Below are 23,678 nucleotides of genomic sequence, written 5' to 3'. Positions count from 1 at the left end.
ACTTGGTCTCCAAAAACAAACAAAAATGTTTTGCTCTTGTAGAGGATCCATTTCCAGCAGTTCATCAATCCTTTTATAGAACTCAGGCCATCCTATCCTCTCTTTCTGTCCTCTGGAAGTACCTTTACCCACTAGTGATTTGCATGTGCACACACAATACCTATATTAAAAAAGATGGTCCTTTCCACATTGATCAATGCAGTCATGACATCCTCCCATCAGCATGCCTAGTGACTCATCTCCCAGCATGGATAGGGACCCATCTCCCAGGCAATTCTAGAATCTGTCAGGCTAACAGCATTAACCATTAGAGTTGTGAGAATGCTTTTTTTTTTTTTTTTTTAAAAAAAGATTTTATTATGTATACAGTGTTATGCCTGCAGGCCAGAAGAGGGCACCAGATTTCATTATAGATAGTTGTGAGCCACCATGTAGGTGCTGGGAATTGAACTCAGGACCTCTGGAAGACCAGTCAGTACTCTTAACCTCTGAGCCATCTCTCCAGCCTGTGTAAATGCTCTTATTTTGTGATGTGATCATTATCTTGGAGTACCCCCCCCCTATTCAGTTTTCAGCAGAAATACTCTTAAGTTTTTCCCTGTATAAAAACTCTGTTGTTTTTCAGTCCATTGACTCAGTAATCCCCTTTATGCTGATTAAAAAACATTAACTCATTTAAAGACCATGAAACGTGTCATAATTCAGTTATCTTTCGTGTAAATTGCAGTGTGCAGCCATCAGGTTTCCAAAAGCTTTGCAGGGGGTCTGTCATTGTTTTTCACAATGCAGTTGTCATCTCCATTGTGAGTATTTGCCCAAGACTGGCTAGTGAGTGGCACAGCTGAGACTCAGACCTTTTCAGCAGGTGTAATAACTGATTGAGAATTGAGGACTTCATGTCACACTAAGGGATTCAGATCTCCTCTCATAGGAGGAGTCCTAACTACTGTCTTCTCTGTGAAGTATTAGCAGAGGAAAGCTATATGGCATTTTCTGTTGAGCACTGTCTGTAAAGTGTCTATGCATTTGCAATCAACATGCTCGATGTTTTAGTACATTTTCTTTTGTCATGATGTTTAGCTCATGACTAGAAAGTATCCAGGAGTATCACAGCAGAAAGATAGGGCAAGCTTTTTAGCTCCAGACTCTTCTCTCCACCACTCTTAACCCAGGACCAGAGAGGCATGATGGACTGGTACTCTACTTCTGAGCTGTGTCTCATACTTTTAGACTGGAGATTGTAAGATCCAGGCAAGAGCAGGTTTGGTATTAGCCATGAGTGCTTCTTTTTTGTTTCTGTGCCTTCACATAAGCAGAAAAGGCAGATAGTTCCCCAATACTTACTTTATACAGTTATGAATCCCATTCATAATGGCTTAATCTAAAAATCTCACCCCGTAGCACATTGTTTCGGTGTATGAGTTTATGTGAACACATTTCAGATCATAACATTCTGCTCCTAATCCCCAAAAGTCCCTGTCCTTTTAACATGGAAACCACATTCATTCTGTCCCAGTATGACTACATTCCAGGACCAACTCAAGTCTTAGAAGTCAAGAATCTTAACTATCTGATTCCGATGCGACTGAGGGTGTTACTAATCTTCAGGCAAGCTTCTCTCTGAAACTGGCCCCGTGAAATCAGACAAGTCCGAGCTGGTAGAATGGGAAAGGATAGACATTTTCATTTCAGTAAGGAGGCAGAAAAGGACAAGGGGTGGCACTCAGCAGAACACATCCACAGAGGCTGGGGGGTCATCTTTGCCCTCACGTTCTGTCCTCTCAACTTAGTGATAGGGGCTTGAGTCCCCCGGGCTGCAGAGATACCTGTTCTACAGCTTTTCTGGGGAAGTCCATATTGCAGCATCGACCTTTGCTGCCTCTCTGTCCTTAGGCTGAAGTTCCATGCTGGTGGCTGTACAGTTCTGGTCTCTTAAGGAGGATTCTGCCATCACACTGTAACAGTGTACTGCTGTAGGCCACTCTTGCGGAAGTTTCTGCCTGGTCCCCAAGGTTTTCCAAATGCCCTTTGAAATGTGGGTCTTCACCTGTGCCTCTCTAGCCCACATACTCCTGTAGTTAGCACTGCACAGATGCTGCCAAGGTTTGTTTACTGTTGTCTCTTTCCCAGTGGTAGCTGAGCCACAGTTGGGTTCACTTGAGCCACAATGGAGTAATAGCCAAGGACAACTGCATACGAATGCAGTGGGGCAGAGACTTGAGGTGGCCCTAGCCAAGGAGAGCTGAGGTCCTGGTTATCTCTGGGTCCGTCCCCTGAAAGAGCTGTCACCAAGGCCAGGACAGTCTGGGCATGTGGTAGGAGTGGCCGACTAGGGAGAAAACTGGAATGCCCTCAAGGTCATTCTTTCAGCAAAAGCCGATTGCACTGAAGGTTGCTTGATACTCTCATAACCTGTCAATACAGAGTTTTCCTGTGCTATAAATTCTTCTCTTTTGATTATAAATTCCATCTTAGGATTGTTTCCAAACATTAACTGTCAACAGTTAAGATAAACGAGCTAGCATCTTCAACACTGTGCTTAGATAGAGTTTGTGTCCATCAGACACTGCAGTTCTCTGCTTAGGGTGAGAAAACACTAGGACACAGACATAGTCCAGCCAGGGCTTGTCATTTTACTTATATGGCTTTTTGAGACAGTCTTACTATGTAGGACAGGTTGGCTGGAGCTTGCAGCCCTCTGGGTGCTGGGACCACAGGTGTAGTGCATCTTTGCCACTACAAAGAGGTTGTATAAAAGAGGTTCTTGTGTTGCTGGAGGGCTTCTCTCCAGGTTCCACCAAGCCCTGCAGTCCCACAATCCACATATAAAATAATCACTCAGACACTTATATTGCTTACAAACTGTGTGGCCGTGGCAGGCTTCTTGCTAACTGTTCTTTTATCTTAAATTAACCCATTTCTATAAATCTATACCTTGCCACGTGGCTGGTGGCTTACCAGCATCTTTACATGCTGCTTCTCCTGGCGGTGGTTGCAGTGTCTCTCCTCCTTCTTCCTGTTTCCCCAATTCTCCTCTCTCTTTGTCCCGCCTATATTTCCTGCCTGGTCACTGGCCATCAGTGTTTTATTTATATAGAGTGATATCCACAGCACTTCCCCTTTTCTTCTCTTTTTAAAAAGGGAGGTTTTAATTTTAACATAGTAAAATTACATATAACAAAACAATTATTGAGCATGAATTACAGTTACAATATTAAAGAAGATGTCCTATCTATCTTATATTTGTGAGTTTAAGGTTTTATATCTAACTTATCTTTTATCATAACTGAGGAAATTACAACTATCTAGTTTTCAACCACATCAAAGACCTGAGAAGGAACATAATGGTACCTGAGAAATGGTAGATGGATGCAAGCAACTTTTGGGAATCTTGCAAGAGTAGACCAAGACAGCTGGCAGCCTGGACAGTCACCTAATGTTTTTCAGCATTGTTGGTGCATTCAAATTGGCTATAGGCCTAGAGTATCTGACAGACCATTTTCAGAAGCAGGAATTCTGAGAGACCATCTTACCCTATCTTGGCAGAGTACAGTGGTCGCTTTCCTTGTGTCCCGCTTGTCCAGAAAGGACAGCATTGTATTTGTACTGTTAGCCATCAAGGTTGGTGCATTCAAATTGGCTACAGGCCTAAAGTATCTGACAGACCATTTTCAGAAGCAGGAATTCTGAGAGACCATCTTACCCTGTCTTGGTAGAGTACAGTGGTCGCTTTCCTTGTGTCCCGCTTGTCCAGAAAGGACAGCATTGCATTTGTACTGTTAGCCATCAAGGCAAGGGCAGTTCTTTGCCCAGTAGGCCATTTTGTGCCAAAAAGACAAACTTCCAAATGGAAATGTCTTAGAAGCCCAACATTCTCTCGGGATCAATTGGTGCAGCCAGGGGCAATTGTGTCTCATGTCAACAGAATTCTAAGTTATTTAAATGCCATATTCTCTAGGTCTATGAAGTGTTTGAAGATTACCTATCTATCTGAAATATATCTATGTATACCTAGAAGACTTAACTAACATGGCTACAAATATGATTATCATAGATGACTAATTATTAATCTATTTTTTAATTATCCATTACAATTTTAAATGAGTTACATAAACATAATACCTCAGACAAGAATAGAAATATATATGTACAGTATAACAAAATTAACTTCAAGTTTGTATCAATAAACTAAAATTTATACCAATGTAAAACATTTTAAACATAAACTAAAATCTATACCAATGCAAAACATTTTAAACAAGTTGTTCTTTAAAAGTAGGTTCATTAATCTACCCTTTTATCTTATCATCTCAATATCCTCCTATATATCTATATCATATCCCCACCCCACCCCCCCTTTTTTTTAGAAAGAGATCACATTTATAATCAACCTGTTTTAAATAAAAATATTGTTTTTTTTTCTGTCCCACACCAGAGGGCTCTTCTGATTTGGGACACAAGAATCTCTTAACCATTTTTTTTTTAAAGCAATATGTCTGGGTTTAGAGGGGGAGTGAGCCAATTCCACCTCTAAAGCCAGCTTGGTATATTTGGGAATTTGGGCATAGCATCTCTTACTACTTCCTGCTGGAGGGGGGGGGCACTGTATCTTATGGGCACACAAAGAAAATTTTGTGGGATCCAGTTGCCTTGAAACTGCTCTGGATGTTAGATTATCTGGGCCATGGTGTCATCGGAGACCTTTCAGGGGGTCTTGGCTGGTCAAACCTGATGTATCTTTTTTTTTTTTTTTGGTTTTTTGAGACAGGGTTTCTCTGTGTAACTTTGCGCCTTTTCCTGGAACTCACTTGGTAGTCCAGGCTGGCCTCGAACTCACAGAGATCTGCCTGGCTCTGCCTCCCGAGTGCTGGGATTAAAGGCGTGTGCCAACACCGCCTGGCTTCTTTCTAAGATTATTATTTTTATTCATGTGTCTGTGTGGGTATTGTGGAGGCCAGAAGAGGGTATTGGATTCCCCTGGAGCTTGAGTTACTGCTGGTTGTGAGTTGCCTGACATGGGTGCTGAGAACCAAAGTTGAGTCCTCTGCTAGAGAGTAGCAAGTGCTCTTGACCTGCTGAGCCATCTTGCCAGTTCATATTTATACCAGCATTCTGATCATGACCTCTTAAGTGTCTGTAAAAAAGATGCAGGTTTTGGTTGTGGCTCTCCATTGACCCCTCACCAGAATCACCTTTTATGGTTCACCCTGTGCTTATTATTCAGTTTTGAAGCCTCTTCCACATTTTTAGGCCTTTGTTGATATGATTGACACGCCATTTCTGAATACCAGTTCTGTCATAGTCTTTTTCTGCCACAACAAGAAGATATCTGAAACCAAGTAATTTATAAAAGCAGAAGTTTATTACTCACAGCTCTGGAGACTGAGGTGCTGATGTTCAGTGTGCCAACACCTTCATTTTCTGGCGAGGAGTGCTTTCTACTTCAGGGTGATGTTGCTTTTTCCCTGGGAGAATGGGACGGAAGAGGACGAAATTAGAATAATTTGGTTTAACAATTTTTGTTAAATTTATTTTTATTTTATAAGCATTAGTGTTTTGCCTGCATGTCTGTGTGAGGGTGTCGGGTTCCCTGGAACTGGAATTACAGACAGTTGTGAGCTGCCATGTGTTTGCTGAGAATTGAACCTGGGTCCTCTGGAAGAGCAGGCGGTTCTCTTAACCACTGAGCTATCTCTCTTGTCCCCTTGGTTGACATTTAATTGACTTCATTATCGGCTCTAGAATTGGGATAACATGTTGTTTGAGAAAAGAGAAGTGTTCATGGGCTAAATACAGAAATGTGATTTTTATACACAGAGGCTGAAACAAAAGAGCTGAGAGCAGATTGGTTATTTCAAAGATAGGTAGGAGCCAGGAGACAGTGATAGAAAATAGAAAAATGTGTAGCTTTCAAATGCCTTGAAGTTATCTTTGCTTTGGGTAATGACTTAAACAGATGTAACCTACTCCCTCCATTGAAATTGGGCTGATTGGGACATTCAGCTTTTTCCTCTCCTGAGTTCTTGGAAATGAACAGGTTAGTTTTACTTGATGTCCAGAGCTTCTTTTAGCAGGAGTGACCCTGTTTTGGATTTTAGTCTGGTCTTTGGGGCCTTAGTGTAAGAGCTTAAGTCCCAAACGATGAGCTGCTGAACAGTTACCTACAGAAGGAGCAGCTCCTTGGGCATTCTGTGTGGGTGCTCTTCCTACAGAGACCTGGTTTCTAACCACCATCTCAGGCCAGACCTCCTGACTGCTCCGTGCTGTTAGAGACATATAGATGAGACTTTAGTATGTGGATTTACTGGTACGTTCCCAGTGCTGCATGCAGAGGAGTAATAACAGAGATGGCACTGGGGCTTTTGAAGAGACAGAAAGCTTTATTTAAGTGGATTGCAAATTATTTACTTAGAATTGACTGGCAAACTAGGGTTGAAGGAGTGAAAAGATTGACTACCTGGTCAATAACATTTATTACCTTTAATTTAAAATTTAAAATAGCACTGATAGCTCCTGAGGTAGGATTGTTGTGTCTTAAGTTTAAAATGTTAGTATTTTCATAATCTGTGTAGGGTAGAAAATGTATCATGGATTAGTGCTTTTCCCCTAAGTGCTCTTTTTTTTTTTTTTTTTAAAAAAAGATTTATTTATTATGTATACAGTGTTCTGCCTGCATGTGTTCCTGCAGGCCAGAAGAGGGCACCAGATCCCACTGCAGGTGATTGTGAGCCACCATGTGGTTGCTGGGAATTGAACTCAAGACCTTTGAAAGAGCAGCCAGTGCTCTTAACCACTGAGCTATCTCTCCAGTCCCCCCTAAGTACTCTTGAAGTGTGAATTCACTTTCTTTTCATCTCTAAACTGTAATTTTCTAAAACATGAATGCAAATGTGAGCATATAACACTCTATATGTGAATTTTGGTGTGCTTAAAAACTGTTCTGTTATATTGAAGAGAAAATTAAAATTAAAATGTAAAAATATCTTTTAGGTGTATTTTGCCTACATGTATTTATATGCATTACCTGCATATCTGGTACCCAAGGAGTTCAGAAGGAGAAATGGGATCCCCTAGAGCTGGAGTTCTGGATGGTTGTGAGCTGCCATGTGGGTGCTGGGAACTCAACCCAGGGTCCTCAGCAAGAGCAGCCAGGGCTCTTGACCACTGAGCCAGTCCAAATTTGAAATTTAAAAAAATTGGTTAAAACCATTTGCAGTAAAAAACATTTGGAATAAAAACACTATTTGAAAACAATTTGACTATGGCATTGTGGTGTTACTATATAGAATTGCATTCTTTTCTATTAGGGAAAGCTGAAGAGTAATGTTCCAGAGACTGGTGGATTAGAAGAGCTTCTTCCTAATGGCTCTCAGTTCTTTTAATCATTTAGTGTTGTGAGAATAGCTGTACTGTAGAAAATTAAAAAAAGAAATGACCTCTTTGGTCACATACATAAGATGGTCAATGTCTTGGCATATTTATTTAGTCTGACTTTCTGTGCTTATGTAAGTTTGCACAGTCATTATGTGGTGAGATATATTCCCCTCCCACTTAATATTTTAAAATGTTAGGCCGAGGCAGTGGTGGCGCACGCCTTTAATCCCAGCACTCGGGAGGCAGAGGCAGGCGGATCTCTGTGAGTTCCAGGCCAGCCTGGTCTACAGAGTGAGTTCCAGGAAAGGCGCAAAGCTACACAGAGAAACCCTGTCTCAAAAAACAAAACCAAACCAAACAAACAAACAAATAAATATAAAAAATAAAATAAAGGAAAACAAGCAGGCAGCTTGCTTTCTCCTCTCTTGCCTGGTGGATTCTTCAAAGCCCTTCACCTTTAGAGGCAGAGCCAGGTGGATCTCTGTGAGTTGGAGGCCAGCCTGGTCTACAGAGTGAGATCCAGGACAGGCACCAAAACTGCACAGAGAAACCCTGTCTTCAAAAAAAAAAAAAAAAAAAAAAAAAATTGTTACTGCACTAAAAGAGAAAATAACCAGCTTTTGTTCTCTCTCCTGTACATTCACACAATCCCTCTAAAGCAGCTGCTTTCCAGCTCTGCACTCCACTTGGACATGGTGTGATGACATCACCTACCTGTGCCCCCACAGTTCTACAAGGTTGCCTCTACCTTCTGCCCCCTGCACTACTGATAGAGATTGCAGGTAGCGGGTCCCCAGGTTATCTATTCTTCTGCCGGACTTGACTACATATTGAGGGTTCTCATTGCTTCCTTCTTGGGTTTGGGAATTTCCTGTACAGCTCATAAGAACTCAAGTCTGTTATCAAGGATCCATACTGGCAGCCAGAAGAGAAGGTAGGCAAGGCAAGCTTCTGACCCTTTGGAATGGATGCCAGCCTGGTAGTTGTTCCGAATACCATAATTTAGGAGTTTTAATGGAGACTCCTGTGAGCATGGATATTGATTCAATCAGTAGCTCTTTCCCCCTCCCTGGAGGAAAATCTAGGTAGGGCTGACAGTTTTAAGCTGAAAGTAGCGGCTTAGCTGGTGATATCTTTACCAAGATTTAGAATATGAGATTTAGGAGCACTATGTCAAGAAGCAGGGTCAGAGATCCAATATTAGATCAAAAGGTAGACCTGGCACCCCCACTGCTTGGTAAGTTAGAAGTCTTGGGAGCACTGCTAGGATCTGGAAACAGCTGAAAGAAAACTTTCACGTTATTACAGATACATGAATTATTTAATCATTGTCATTTTCTGCATCCTTTTATTATGGGGTGCGAGTACACTCGGAACATGGCCTGAAGATGGCACATGTGTACATATATGCACGTGTGTGTAGGTCCTACTTTGGGAAGTCAGTTTGCTCCACCATGGATATTGAACTCATGTCTCCAGGCTTGCGCAGTGGCCTGCCTGGCTCTTGTAGTTAACTTAAAGTTTATTTTGTGTGTGTGTGTGTGTGTGTGTGTGTGTGTGTGTGTGTGTGTGTGTACACGTGTACGTACACTTAACTTTTTTGGCTTTGGGACTTGCACATCTGGAGGTAGTTTCAATTAAGTGTTTTGAGATGGGGTTTTTCTATGTAATACTGGCTGTTTCAGTACTTACTACGTAGACTCGGCTGGCCTCACAGTCACGGGAATCAGCCTGCCTCTGCTTCCTGAGTATGTTGGTATTACATGTGTATACAATCATGCTAGTTTCAATTTTTTTTTTTTTTTTTTGGTTTTGGTTTTTCGAGACAGGGTTTCTCTGTGTAGCTTTGCGCCTTTCCTGGAACTCACTTGGTAGCCCAGGCTGGCCTCGAACTCACAGAGATCCGCCTGCCTCTGCCTCCCGAGTGCTGAGATTAAAGGCGTGCGCCACCACCGCCCGGCCCTAGTTTCAATTTTTTAAAGTTACTTTTGTTGTTGTTTTTTGAGACAGGGTTTCTCTGTAGCTTTGGAGTCTGTCCTGGAACTCAGTCTGTAGACCAGGCTGGCCTTGAACTCACAGAGATCCGCCCGGCTGTGCCTCCCCAGTGCTGGGATCAAAGGCGTGTGCACCACCGCCCTGCTGCCTTAGCCTCTTGAATGAATGTTGCCATGTCGGCTATCTTTTAATTTTGACACCAGCTCTCACTGAGTTGCTCAGTGTGTCCTTGAGCTCTGCCTTGAATTTGATCCCACTGCCTCAGCCTCCTAAATAGTTGAGATTGTAGACCTGGGACACCAGGCCTGGAAAGTCTAGGGATATTTTAAATAAATCCTGCCCATCAATCATACTTATTTTAAATTAGTACGTGGTAATTCTTCAATGGGTACATTAAAATTCATTTAATACTTTTTGGTTGATGTATTCATCTCTCTTTAAAGTGATACGTTATGCTTTCTTTAAAGTGATACTATTTGTTCGTTCGTTCATTCATTCATTCATTCCATATAGGGTGTCATGTATCCCAGGCTGGTCTCAAATTTAAGTGTGTAGCAGAGGATGACTTTGAGTTCTGATCTTCAGGTCTCTACCTCCCTATGGAGTTCTGAGATTACAGGCATACACCACCATGCCTGGTTTGTGCAGCACGGGATATGCGTGCTAGGCAAAGACCGTACTACTGAGCTGTATCCCTGCGCTTTGTGGACTTACTTTGTTTGCTTTTTTAGGCGGAGGCTGATAAATTTCTCTGTGGCTGCTTGGATCAGCTCAGGTTCTTGGTGTAAAGATAAGGCATTGTAAAAAGTCCTACATGCCAAGTTCTGAGGATAGCGTTTAAAACACCCTAGTACTTGTGGCTTTGCTAGTTTGACTGTCTTCTGTACCTCTCCCTTAAGTCAGCACAGAGATCCCAGTGTTCCAGTACTGTAGCCTCTTGTAGCTTTCACAGTTTCTCCCTGAATTCTAAGATAGTATAAGAGTGTCTGTTTCAGATTGGTTGGGAAAGAGAAACACATTTGACAAACTTGGCTGTTTATATTACTCCAGAGATTGTGATTAGGAGTCCCCAGTCCTTTGCTAAATTAAAGGAAAGAAACTTGACTAGAAAGCTAGAAATTCAAGATAGGTTTTTTTTCCCCCTTCTTGTTGTCTTTAGTGTCTATTAGGTGATTAGTATAAAAATACCATTTGTAGTCCAGCAGTGGTGGTGCGCGCCTTTAGTCCCAGAGGCAGGAGTATCTCTGAGTTCAAAGCCAGCCTGGTCTACAGAGGGAACAGCCAGGGCTACACAGAGAAACCCTGTGTTGAATGCCCCCCCCCAAAAAAAAAACCCAAACAAACCCCAAATAAACAAAAAACAAGAACCATTTCTGGAGGCAGGGAGGGAGTAGCCAACATGACATTTTAAAACAGTTTTTTAGAGAAAAGTAAATCTAGGGTTATGGCCTGGTAAACAAACAAGTAAGTGACAGACTATGGAACTTGCAAAGTTATTTAGAAACAAAGAAAGAGAATGTTGTGTTGTCCTTGTAAATAATTGTAAATACTTGCACTTTCCTTCTCTTGCAGTTCCCGGAATGGACGGAGGTGCTTTAACTGACACAAGTCTCACAGATTCCTATTTCAGCACCAGCTTTATTGGAGTCAATGGATTTGGAAGCCCTGTAGAAACAAAGTATCCCTTGATGCAGGTACTGTTCCATGGATTGAGACTTCTTCAAGAGGCGAGAGATGGATAATGGGGGAAGTTGTCTGTGGGTGGAGTCAGGGAGAGCTTCCAAGGTGGGGTGTGGGCAGAGATGGCGGTGGAGGGTGCAGAGGGTAGGTAGAGACTGCTCCACACGGATTGCATGTATTAACTTGATCGTGCTGGTAGTCAGATTTAAAAACATTTCAGTAGATGAATACATGTATGTGCTATCAGTTTTGGAAAAAACCTCTTATCCCCACTCACCAGACGTCTTGTTAACCTTCTCAGACAGCTAGCAGCACTGGTAACAGGGTCCTGAGCTTGCTTTCTGTCAGGAAGAGTCTACTGCACATTTCTGCATTTACATTTCAGCTCTTCTGTGTGAAGCCAATGGTACCTGAGTGATTCATGTTAACATTGCCTTTTTCATTTTTAAACACATTCTGCTCTCTGTAGCTGACTTTTCTGTTTGTCATATGCAATGCTGAAGACATTTTGTAGATAGAGAAGAATTTTGTAGAATTAGAAGGAGCTTGGAAAATGTTTCTAATGTTCTTTGGAGAGCTGCCACAGTAGTGAAAGCAGTGCTGTGCTGCTGTCCCTGCTTCTCCCGCTGATCCCCGAGATTGTAACAGGATGCTGGACACTGGTGGTTTGGTTGCCTGCCATTCGGTGCTGGGCTGACTTAAGAAGTCAGTCCTTTCTGAATGAGTTTTCACTTAATTACTAAAAGCTAATGTTTCATTGTTGCTAATGATCCTTATAGGTTAGTAAGCATTTAAGTAAGCATGCACAGTCATGAACATGAGTCTCGTGTGTGTGTGTGTGTGTGTGTGTGTGTGTGTGTGTGTGTGTGTGTGTGTTTAGTGTATGTGTGCGGCACAGGTGTGTGTACCCATGCATGATCATGTGGCCGCCACGGCTGGTTGTCAGTTGTTTGCTTCTGTTGCTCTTTGCCTTACTGCATTGAGACAAAGCTGGTTGTTTTGGTTAGGCTGGCCAGCCAGAGCATCCACGAGCAACTGTCTCCGTCCCACAATGCTGGGGCCACAGTGAGCTTTTTACATGGTGGGGAGACCATGGACCTTTTTACATGGTGGGGAGACCTCTGGACCCACCCCTGAGTTCCTTATTATTAATGTATAGTTATTTTGAGACAAGGGCTCACGTGTCTCTGGCTGGTCAGAATTTCCTGTGTAGACCTTGAACTTCTGATCCTCACAACTGCCCAAAGGTTCTGTGACAGGCATTTAATACCATGTGTATTACCATGTGTATTTCATGCCTGTCATATATATAATTTTATATTAAAGTTGTCTTAAGAACTTGCCTTCCAGCTTCCCTTTTTAATAATTCAGAGACTGAGTAAGAAGCTGAGTGACTTATGTAAGTTTGGGATTACAGGGGTTTAGGCTAGAGCCGAGAAAGTCTAATTTAGATTACCTTTTCAGAGACTGAGTTAGCTTTATATATAGGACTTGCTGGTTTCAAAGTCCTTCTAGGATAGACATAGAGGCAGTGGGTTAGATAAGAAAAGCAGAGGATATGTTTGGCAAACAGAAAGTAGTTTAATTGTACTAGCTTTTGATGGTATATGAAGGATAATACAAATCAAGAGATGTTAGACCATGTACTGACTTCATATAGTTACTTTCCACCTTCTTGGATGAGTATTGTAATTTATATCTTATGGGTGAGGAAGTTGTCTTGCCCTTGCTAGTCATTTACAGAATTGCAGTTCAGATAGGCCTGTCTTTAAAAGACGTGGCTATGAAAGCATTTGATGTGCTTCCTGGGGGGTCTGTATGCAGGGAGTTGTAATCTAAGCAGTAATAGTAGCGTGTGTAGGAGGGAAATTGAGCTTGTTGGTGGTGGGAAAGATCATTTGGCTTCTTGCACAGTTTCTGCATCATTAAAAAGGAAGGGGAAGGTACAGGCTGGACCAGTCACTCTTACTGTTGGATGCTTTTAATTCTGTATTTTTCAATGGCCACATGTGCATGTTTTATTTTTCAGAGAATGACTAGTAGTAGCAGCTCCCCAAGTCTTCTAAATGACAGTGCCAAGCCATATGCAGGCCATGGTAAGATCTGATCGTGTGTGTGTGTATGCCTATGTGTGTAATTCTAAAAGCAATATGATCATAGTAGAAATTTTAGAAATTAAGAACATGTACTAATTAGAAACTAAAATTTATCAAGAACAAGATTTTGAGTCACCCATTTTTCTTTTTATATTAATAAATAGAATAATTACGATTACATTAAACATTCTAATCATGCCACTTCTTGATTAATATGAATTAATGCTTGTTTTTATAGTTTGTTCTTGCCTCTTTCATAAGAAGTGACACTTCAGTGGACTGTATGTGTGAATAGTTTAAAAAAGTTTTTTTTGTCTTATATTTCTGTCAGTACTTCTAATCATTTGTTTTGGATAAATCTTAGCAATGGAATTATTTTAAAAATTATGAGCATTTAAATAAATTGTATTTAATAGTTCTAGATTTTTCCTATATTTTACTTTAAGAAGTGTTTCATGGTAAATTGTGTGTGTGTGTGCACGCACCCGAATAACCAAGATACAATATAAAATGTTAAAAACTACTAATGATGAGGAAAATTTGCAATTTGATTATTTTCTGTGCTATTTTCTGTATATAAAGTTTCCATTACTATTTAGGAATTTCAGTCTTGTGCTGTAGAAAAAAGTAACATTTTAACATTAGACTTAATGTTCAAAACTACTGTGTAACATATTTTTTGGTATTCCCATATTGTTTCAATGTTATACAAGGTGATAAATGATACATAATAAATTATACCCTTTTGAATGCCTTAAATTTATTACATAAAAATATCTTGTCTTGCTACTTATTAGCATTTTTCTTTATACATTATAACTTATTTCATATTAAATCATTTTAAGACCAGTGAACTTCCACTACAAAGCACCAACTAGAAGAAGGCAGAGAAATTAAGCAAAAATCTCTGTGTACTATGCTTTAAGGAATTTTAGAGCTCCTTTTAAGAGAGGGCATTTACTACAGGTGAAGTACTAAAGTTCCATGTGTTGTCTGTCTCCTGAAAAGTTTTGATGTGTAAAGTGGGAAACAATTCAAGAGTTGTAATGTTTGAAGAGTAATGACACTTTGAGCCTGTAAAACCTTCGGATTCTGTTTGTGTTTTGAAACATTTAGTATTTTCATCAAGAAAGTCAGAAGTCTCTCGATAATGTAGAACTATGAATTAGTCTGTAGAGTAGGTTTGAAGGCCTCAGTGTTTAATCTAATCTGAGCCTGGATCTCTCTGGCCCTGACTCCTTTTAACCCCAAGACTTAGTCTTAGCACAAGTGTTTACTATAACTAGACTTCCTTCCCAACTTACCTCTTTTCCATTTTCCTTTTGTTTTAAAAGCAGGTGCATTTTTACATGAAGATACATACTTGACTTTGGTAGACAGCACTATGGGTTGAATGAAGTAGTTATCAGTTTGTGTCTCGTGCATTGCACGTGCAGGTGCGTGAGCTCTGAGCTTGCTGCTGTCGTGGTACTGCCAGGTTGACAAGGATCAGCCTTGCTTGGTACCTGAGCTGTTGGAAACCTGTGTGACTTGCCTTCCAGATCCTCTGACTTCACCTGCTTCATCCTTGTTTAATGACTTCGGTGCCCTCAGCATCTCCCAGAGAAGGAAGGTAGGTGAACATTGAAATTCCAGCACAACTAATGCAATTTAAGTGGGAATGAGACCTTGTATGGGCTGAGTGCTCTTCTTGTGTTTACTTAAGTGTTTCCTTATCTCCTTGCTTTCTCTCATTGCTTTTGGGTTTTTGAGTTGGGATCTTCAATAGCCCAGGCTGGCCTGTATTTGTGATGGTTCTCCTGCCTCAGCCCCCCAGTGCTGGGATGGTAGGCATGCAATACCATGTCTGACATCTTATCTCTCATATGTGGAATTGTATTTGATCTGCATGCATGGGATGAAAACATTTATGCAAAGGGATGAAATCCTTCTGTTTGCTTTTTGTTCTTTTTCTAATTAAATTCTGTTGCTGTTAATATAACCCAGTGTAGGCATTTTACCCATATTTTAGCTTTATTTTTTGACTCACTACATTTTAAAAGGTTTCCCACATTTTGTACTCATTACAAAACAAACTTAAGATTTACAACTTTTCATAGTTGACCCAACTATTTAAAACTAAATGTTAATTTAAACTCTGTGGGTTTGTTGTTGGTTTTTTTCTGGGGGTAGTGACAACACAGTTTTACTAAGGAGCTCAGGCTGGCCTTGAATTCATAACACTCTTGTCTTAATTTTCCAAGTGCTAGAATTACAAGTATGTGCCACCATGCTTAGCCCTTAACATCTGTTTATGTTATAAAATTGATTTAATTTGATATAATTTAGAATTGAGGTTTATATAACGTAGAATTTTATACAGATTTTGTGACAAGTTGAAATGAATGGTTTGGTGCCTTTGGGTCTTAGTGAGAGCCAGCTGATGTGAGTAGTTCCTTAGAGAAGCTGGCCATTTGGTTAGGACAAATAGTAGCTAAAGATACAGGAACTTGCTGGGTGGTGGTGGCATAGGCCTTTAATCCCAGCACTTGGGAAGCTGAGGCCGGTGGATCTCTGTGAGTTCGAGGACAGCCTGGTCTGCAGGATCCAGGACAGGCTCCAAAGCTACACAGAAAAACTCTGTCTCAGAAAACCAAAACAACAAACAAAAAGATAGAGGAACCTGTGCATCTTGATGGATGTTACTGTGAAGGTTAAAGCACTCTTGTTTTCTAAGTAATGGGAGAAAGGTCCCAAGTTAAATACTGACTTTAGAAAAAATGAACTGAAGAGTTTGAACATTGGTGTCTGAACAGAGGGGAGTATGGCATGAAGTTCGCAATGACTCTGGTGGTGATGGCTTCATGACTAAGCTTAATGAAACATCTGTGTGAAATATGTGTAACACTGCCATTCAGTCATACCTCAATAAGTTACTTACAACATTTGACAAGACTGGGCGTTTTCAAAGCAGAACAAACATTTTCAGGACTCGGCATGTAATCACACGAGCACTTTGTGCATGTGATGTTGTTTCCTTCTTAAGAATTGGATTAGAGCAAGAAGGTGATTGGAAATGCTTTTAACAGCTATGCCTGGTAGATACAATGTTTGGGCTTGGTTTATAGCTCTCTTAATGGTTTTCGTCAAGAATAAGGTTAGTTTTACTTCACACACTTTTCGTGGGTTGGTGAGAAGTGGTAGAGGTGGACACCAGCAGACCTGTCGCAGTAGGGAGAGACAGCACTGAGCCTCCGATGGCACACGTTATCTAGAGCTCTTGAGAGACAAAGAAACTTCCCCTCGGCTTACTGGTCCTTCTGATGGCTTTCTCCTAGTTCAGAAGAATTAGCTAGAGTAAGTGCTGTTTCTGATCCCTGATAGAGAGTACAAGTAGAATGGTAATTGAGCATTTAAAAGCATTCCTGTGAAAATTAACTGGCTGCGTTTAAACAAAGAGTTGTATACCATTTAGAGCTATTTTTGAAAAGTAGTAAAAATCAATGGGGATTTTAAGAGAAAAATACAGCACGTGTTCTTTTTTCATAGAAGAAAACAATAAAAGGAAATATTAGTGTGTGATTGCCGTGCTTTGTAGCCCAGGCTGGCCTCAGACTTGAAGTGACCCTCCTTATGCCTCCTGAGACCTAGAATCACAGATTTGAGCTGCCCTGCCTGGCCTTCAGTATTAGAATATAGTTTAATAGAAAGAGAATAATAATATAATTTCCTGTGACTCTGGAGGTCCCTGGATTTCTGACCCTGTGACCTTGTGCCTTCATTCTAGATTATAATCTTCCATTCATGAAAAGATAGACACATCCTAAACAGGTGTTGTGTTGTCCTTTATTTCTGAAAAACTGCCCGGTCTATAATTGAAAGCCTTAGTATCTAACTGCCAAGACCCCATTGCTGCTGTTGACAGTAACAGAATGTGTGGTGGAGGGACACGTGGGCTTCATCCAGTAGATCGCGCTAGTACGTGCTATTTCTGTGGGTATGTGTTGTGTTTTTAAATGCTAATGGTTGCTCAGAAAGTTGAAAAAATCCTTGTTTTAGGAATTTTTTGACAGTGGGAGTAATGCATGGTGTGCTGGCGGTCATAGGGGCTACCCCCCCCTTTGTTGTAATTTATGTTTGTTTCTTGATGTAATTCTGCGGAAATAAAAATTATATTTAGTTATTTAATTAAATTCAATGCCTATTTAATCAGGGTAGTATGATTACTTTTTGATGCTTCAAAATAATGCCAGAGATTAGGTAGTAGGTCGTTCACTACCATATCATAGCCTGTAAGGTAAGTAACTTCCCAAAAATCCCAGGTGGGTCGAACCCAACAGTCATGTGTTTTTGCTATATGTGAACATATTAATGAGTGCCAGCTTAAATATTTGTTGATTGCAAAGTAGCAGTGAATTTTCTAGATCCACGAGAACACATGAGGAAAAATGTTTGATAGCGAAGACTGTAGAGAAGCTAGACCGTCTAGGCAGGCGCTACCCCACTTAGGAAGGAGTCTTAGTCAATTCCTCCTGTCCTTCACAGAGGAACTAAGAGACTGGACCTGAGCGTCTTAGCATTTATGGGCTTACTGAAGAAAAATGTGGTGTGGAAAATAGTATGAAAAGGTTCCTAGCTGTCATCCAGTTGTCATCAGATATGTGAGAAGATTCCTGAACAATTCCATAGCTGAACATAGCTATCTATGCCTTTGGTCGTTACAGTAGAACCACAGGGACCAGAGCCAGCTTCGCAGAGTCTAGAAACACCTGTAGAGCTGATAAGGCTGGGGCATCAAATGTACAGTTATTCTTCTTGTAATTCGGTTTTGGTTTTTTTTGTTTTTGTTTTTTTTTTTTGTTTGTTTTTTTTTTTTTTTTTGGTTTTTCGAGACAGGGTTTCTCTGTGTAGCTTTGCGCCTTTCCTGGAACTCACTTGGTAGCCCAGGCTGGCCTCGAACTCACAGAGATCCACCTGGCTCTGCCTCCCGAGTGCTGGGATTAAAGGCGTGCGCCACCACCGCCCGGCGTAATTCGGTTTTTAATTTCATGATCAGAACCATGATATACAAGAAATGATTTTAAATGATTTTTATATTTATGCTGGAGAAGCATTGATACTTTTTCACTTTTATTTTCCTCATTAAAAATGTATATAGATCAAAACGGTTATAATAAGAAATTTATGTAATTAATTTTGGGCAAGATAGATGTTGGAAGAATTAAATTCTAACTTTATAGTCTATGGAAAAGTTAAATCCCTGCAAAATGCTACCTATGACTTTGGAGTTTTGTTAAAAACGAGAGTCAATATCCTAGAGATTGGAGATTAATACACAAGGCAGACTTAGCAGCAAGGTGGGTACAGTTAAAGTTGGTTACTGACACGGAGTCACTGAATCATAGGTGTGATCCAGACAAGCAGTAAAACTTGGGTCCCAAGTCCTTTGAAAACAAAATCTCTTAGCACAGTTGGATGTAGGAGAGCACAAGTGTGAATGAGGGTCTGAGGCCCTGCTGGGCTTCTTGCCACTCGGTACAGGACCACCACATGTGGTTGGTGTAAGTCTGGCACCTGAGCAGTCTGGTTGACATTCTTGGCTTCCCTTTTATCTCTTGTGGGCTGATAGTCTGCCCATCATTTTATTCACCTGCCCTGTCCCAGAATAAAAACTTCCTTAGGCACCTACTATTTACAAGTCTTTGGCTCACTTTAGTGTGTTTTAGTCCTAAAGTGGGGTAACGTTCATTTTTGTCCATTTTTTAAGGCTTTAATATTGAGTTAAATTCCTGACACACCAATATTTCTGGAATTTTTGTTCTGCTCTGGGTCAGAATGAGAGCAGTGGGACCCGGGGGGTGGTGTGGGGGAGATAGTCACCTGCTGTGGTTGGTTTGTGATGCAGTGTGGGTGGTGGGAGAATCTTCTGGGTTACTTTGCTTGAGAGAAGAACACTGGCTGTGTTCTCTCTGTTTATTTCCTCGTTTGAACCAGGTTTGGGTCTTCTGGCTCTAGTCTCTTGAGAACATCCAACTGTCTCCTGTCTCTATTACAAAGCTTCCTGGTGATAAAGTGTTTCCTATTTTCTAATGAACGCTTTTTTCAATTTGTTGTACAGTGAGCATTTGTATTGAACTAAGAAGGATTTTCCTTTTCTTTCTTTCTTGGGGTGGGGGTAGGGGCAGGGCTTCTACATAGCTCTGACTGTCCTGGAACTTACTTAGACCAGGCTGGTCTTGATCCTGACTGTTGGGACTAACAGTGTACAGCACTATGCCTGGCTCTAAGAAAGCTTTCTTCAAATCCATGATTGCAGGATCATTTTGTCTTTTTTTTTTTTTTTTTTTTTTGGTTTTTCGAGACAGGGTTTCTCTGTGTAGCTTTGCGCCTTTCCTGGAGCTCACTTGGTAGCCCAGGCTGGCCTCGAACTCACAGAGATCCACCTGGCTCTGCCTCCCGAGTGCTGGGATTAAAGGCGTGCGCCACCGACTCCCGGCTCATTTTGTCTTTTGATTGATTTAAAAAGCTGGCATAACATTTTGTTTTGGAGGTTGTTTAAATGTGTGTGATAGTATGGAGTTTATACATCGTAGCCAAACAAGTGAATTGAAGTTTGTGCCTTTCTACGTATACACTGTTGGCTATACTTATCATCCAGTCTTAAAATTTTAGAGTTAGTTTTTTTTTTTTTTTTTTTTTTTTTTTTAAACAGAAAAACAGTAGTTTAGTAAATACAGAGTGATTTTTACCTGGACCTAAGAGCCCGGTAGATCATTATGACATCTGCTTGACTTTTCTATACCCTACTGTGGTCATTGAGTTTACAAAGTACAACTGTTACCAAGAGTGGACCTTGTTAGTGATTCATACTTGTTTTCCAAGGAAGTAGGTGTGAGGGAATGAATTAGTAAAGATGATTTTAGTCAACCCATGTTTGTTCACTAACCTGATAATTGAATTTCTTAATTTTTTTTCTTGTACTTTTGAAAAGGGAGAGTTAATATTTTAGGTTTTATTTTTTTGACTATTCTCTCTCATTGTTTCTTACAGATTCCTTCACGCTGATAAGATTAAGAGAGATTGGTTCAGGTTTAGCTAAATGACATTAAGATTGTGATACTTTAAGATGTGGAGTAGGTCTTTTTGGAGACAGGGTACTGTAAGTAAGAGAACAGGTTTTGGAACCTGACCTTGTTAGTGGTGAGAGTGTAGGAAAATTACAAGATACAAGATTTGTTTCGAATCCATAAAGTTGGTGTAATGATGGACATTAGCTTCATAAAATTGTGTATATTAAACACATTAATGGATGTAAAATGTTTGGCCTAGTGACATGTGCTTGTCAGGTAGTTATTAGAGTCTTTTATAGCTTATGATTCTGCAGTTTAAAAACTTAATCTGTTTCTTAGTATGTAGCAGGATTATTTTTCATTACTTATTTCAAATAATAGTAGAGCAGTTTTGAAGATACTCTGCTTCTTTTAAACATTCAACTAAGCAAGCTTAGCATACACAGTAAATTTTTAAAAAGTGGGGCTGGGGAAATAGCTGGGTTGGTAGAGTGCTTGCCTCGCATGCATGATGCTTGGGTTTGCTCTGATCCCCAGCACTTAATAAACTAGATATGGTGGTTCATACTCAAGAGGAGGACTGAGGAGGTCAGGAATTCTAGGCTAGCTTGGGTTTCCTCACACAAAACAAAACAAGGTTCTGAGGAGATGACTCTCTGTGTAAACTGCTTGCTTTAAAATGCCTGAGCACCTGCCCTGATTGTGATCCAGCACAATATAGAGATGGGTGTGTTGAAACCCATGACCTCAGGTATGTGCCTCATGCCTATATAGAATCCCAGTATCCCAAAGGCAGAGGCAGGAGAATTGCCTCAAGTTGGAAGCCAGCGCGGTCTACTTAGAGAGTTCTAGGCCACTCAAGGGCCATGTAGCAAAACTGTCCCAAAAAATGGAAAAGGAAAAAAAAAATCAGATGGCTTTAATCAGTTATAGCAGCTTGTGTTTGTACTCCAATGAATTTAATTACTGATCATGAGTGGAATTGTAATGGTTTATTTTCTATAAGTAAAGCTATATTGAAATAGTCAGGACATTGAGTTACCCAAAGGATGATCTTCTGGAGTTAGAGGAGGTTATGGAAGAAAAGCATGCTTATTTGGAAATAAGTATAGAGTAAACTCCAGCCAGAGGCTTCTGGTCGATGGACTTCACACTCGATTGTTAACTGCAGACGACAGTGGATTTGGACTGTCCCTGAACATCAACTGAAGGGATACACACACACACACACACACACACACACACACACACACACACACACACACACACACACACACACAATTTTCCTATGTGTTCATGACTTCTTTTTTGAGCATATGCTGTTTTGATCATTGTTTCCCAGTGCAGATAATGGAAGTCCTTACTTACGAATTTGATATTCAAGAGAAACACTTTGGGGATAGCATCTTGTTGTCTGTGGTCTGTCATCAGGGATGTCATTTGGTCTGTCATGAGTGCAGTGCTTTGGGGTTGCTGTATGTCACCAAAGACTCAGTGCTGTGAGCACTGGCCTGTTAGTTGCTAGTGTTCATCTACACAGGTAGACTATTTTACACCATTCCTTCTAGATTTAAGTGTTCTTGAAAAAAGAACAGCTCATACTGATCATTTATTCCTAAGGACAGAAAGGCTGATAACTGAAATCTTGAGTGGGTGAATGAAATTTGTTTTGAAGTGTGACCGTGCAACAGGAGGGTCAGGAGTTCAAGGTTGCCCTCAGCTACACAATGAGTTCAGAGCCAGTCAAGGCTACACAGACCCTGTCTCAAAAAGCAGCACCCTATCTCCCAAAATCTCAACCCCAAACAGCACAAAAGTACTTGAGTCTAGAGCCTTAGCTGCCTTGATAGGGATTAGAGGATGTCCTCCAATCCTAAGCCACAGACCAGCTCTTTCATAGGCCGAATCCTTAAAGGATTTTGTAAAAGGTGGGGCAGTGCTCTCAGGAGTAGCTGTGAAGGCTCTGTGAATTTGAAGTCAGGGTTCAAAATAGCAGAAAGCTGTAAAGCTTTTCAGTTGTGAGGGTGTCTCCTGTTCGTTGGCATCACTAGTGGTTTCTCAACTAGGTCGTGACTCTTGAGAACCTTTGACCCTTTCAAGTGTGGTCTGTAGATGAGCAGTACCTGGTGCTTTGGGGTTATTTGTAGAAATACTGTCAGCCTTACTCTTGGTTGACTGAGTCAGAATAAGTTTTTTACATACTGTCTCTTGTGGTGATGGGATGGATACCCAGAGCCTTGGGAATGCTAGGCAAGTTGTGATACCACTGAGCTACACTCCAACCTGTCACAAGATTCTACCAAAGCTCCATGTTCATCACACTGCTGCTCTAGAATAGATTTCAACCCTTTCCCCTTGAAAACATTGGCTCAAGACAACCTTTAAAACTAAATCCGGACAAAAAGTAAAATGGTGTTCAGCTACTATTGTCTTCTGTCTTTGTAGTGTTAATTTAAGTTTTGTGAACTATAAAAACCAGTCATTTTTATAGGAAATCCTAAGACTCCAGGTTAAAAAATAGATCTGGATTAGAGAGGGAGCTGGTGAAGACGAGGATGGCTCTGCTGTGGTGTTGGCTTCCCGGAAGGGGAGGGCCGTGGGGGTTAGAGCTCTAACGCCCCATTTCGTGATGATTACCACGATGGGACTGCTCACGCAACACAAGTACTGACTGGTTTTGTTTTTGTTTCTTTGATCATTGCAAATTCCAGTGCTTGCTAAGTTAGGATTTCAGAAGCTAAGGGAAGGAGAGAGGGGCTTTGCCTTGTGCTGAGGGAGAACTCGGAACAGTATGTACAAAGTCATTTCACGTAACGTTTTGTTTCCTTCTTCCTCACCATCCATTTGGTGTTCTTTCCTCGCTGTGTCAGCCTCTGCTGATCCGTACTTCTTAGACTACTAGTTGTTGTGCGTTCTGAATTGGTTACGGTTGCTCCTGGTCTCTGCCTGGTTCTTAGGTAGAGGCGGTGGCGTCCTGCGGGAGAGGGCACTTAGCACCACTGAAGACAGCTTTGTGTTGCTCTGTGATGACGGGGCTGCTGTGGGATCTAGTGGGGAAGACGGCTGCAGCTAATCATCTTGTAGGACTTGGAGCACCCCATTAAAAAGATGTAGCCAGAGTCCAGTGCTGAATTTGAGAAAGCTTGACCTAGACCTCTCTGCCAGAGTCCACTCATTTATGGTCCCTGGCTTCCAGTTTCATATCTACACTTCCTCCAGATTGCTGTAGAACTTCCTTTTTGAAATGTATCTGTTCCTGTCACCTCTTTTCTTAACTCCCTTTGGCCAAATGAGGTGCAGATTCGTTGCCATAGGTTGATAGCATAAATCTTTTGTTACAAGGATGAAGCTTGAAAGCAGCCTTTTTAATTAACCTTCTAGCGACCTTGTGGTGGGTGAACCCTGGACCACCCTGCTTCAGTCTAGTGCATTTCCCTAGTCCCATGTCCCCTGAGAAACAGTCTCAGCCAGCCTACACTCCCAT

The 23,678-nt window shown here is 41.1% G+C and overlaps 1 protein-coding gene across 8 annotated transcripts in view; it reads left to right on the top strand.

Moving 5' to 3' along the window:
• Positions 1–23,678, top strand: part of Pan3 (poly(A) specific ribonuclease subunit PAN3) — a 126,742-nt gene that overhangs the window by 12,308 nt on the left and 90,756 nt on the right. For 7 of the 8 annotated variants that reach the window (XM_076560438.1, XM_076560437.1, XM_076560440.1 and 4 more), the window contains exons 2-4: positions 10,942–11,063; positions 13,079–13,145; positions 14,687–14,757. In XM_076560438.1, the coding sequence (XP_076416553.1) occupies positions 10,942–11,063; positions 13,079–13,145; positions 14,687–14,757 (260 nt within the window). Of the gene's footprint in view, positions 1–10,941; positions 11,064–13,078; positions 13,146–14,686; positions 14,758–23,678 lie in introns of those variants that run through there. The other variant, XM_076560444.1, reaches the window with a different exon arrangement.

Source organism: Peromyscus maniculatus, chromosome 23 (genome assembly GCF_049852395.1).
Source record: "Peromyscus maniculatus bairdii isolate BWxNUB_F1_BW_parent chromosome 23, HU_Pman_BW_mat_3.1, whole genome shotgun sequence".
Classification (NCBI taxonomy): Eukaryota; Metazoa; Chordata; class Mammalia; order Rodentia; family Cricetidae; genus Peromyscus; species Peromyscus maniculatus.
This window is presented reverse-complemented; position numbering and strand designations above follow the sequence as displayed.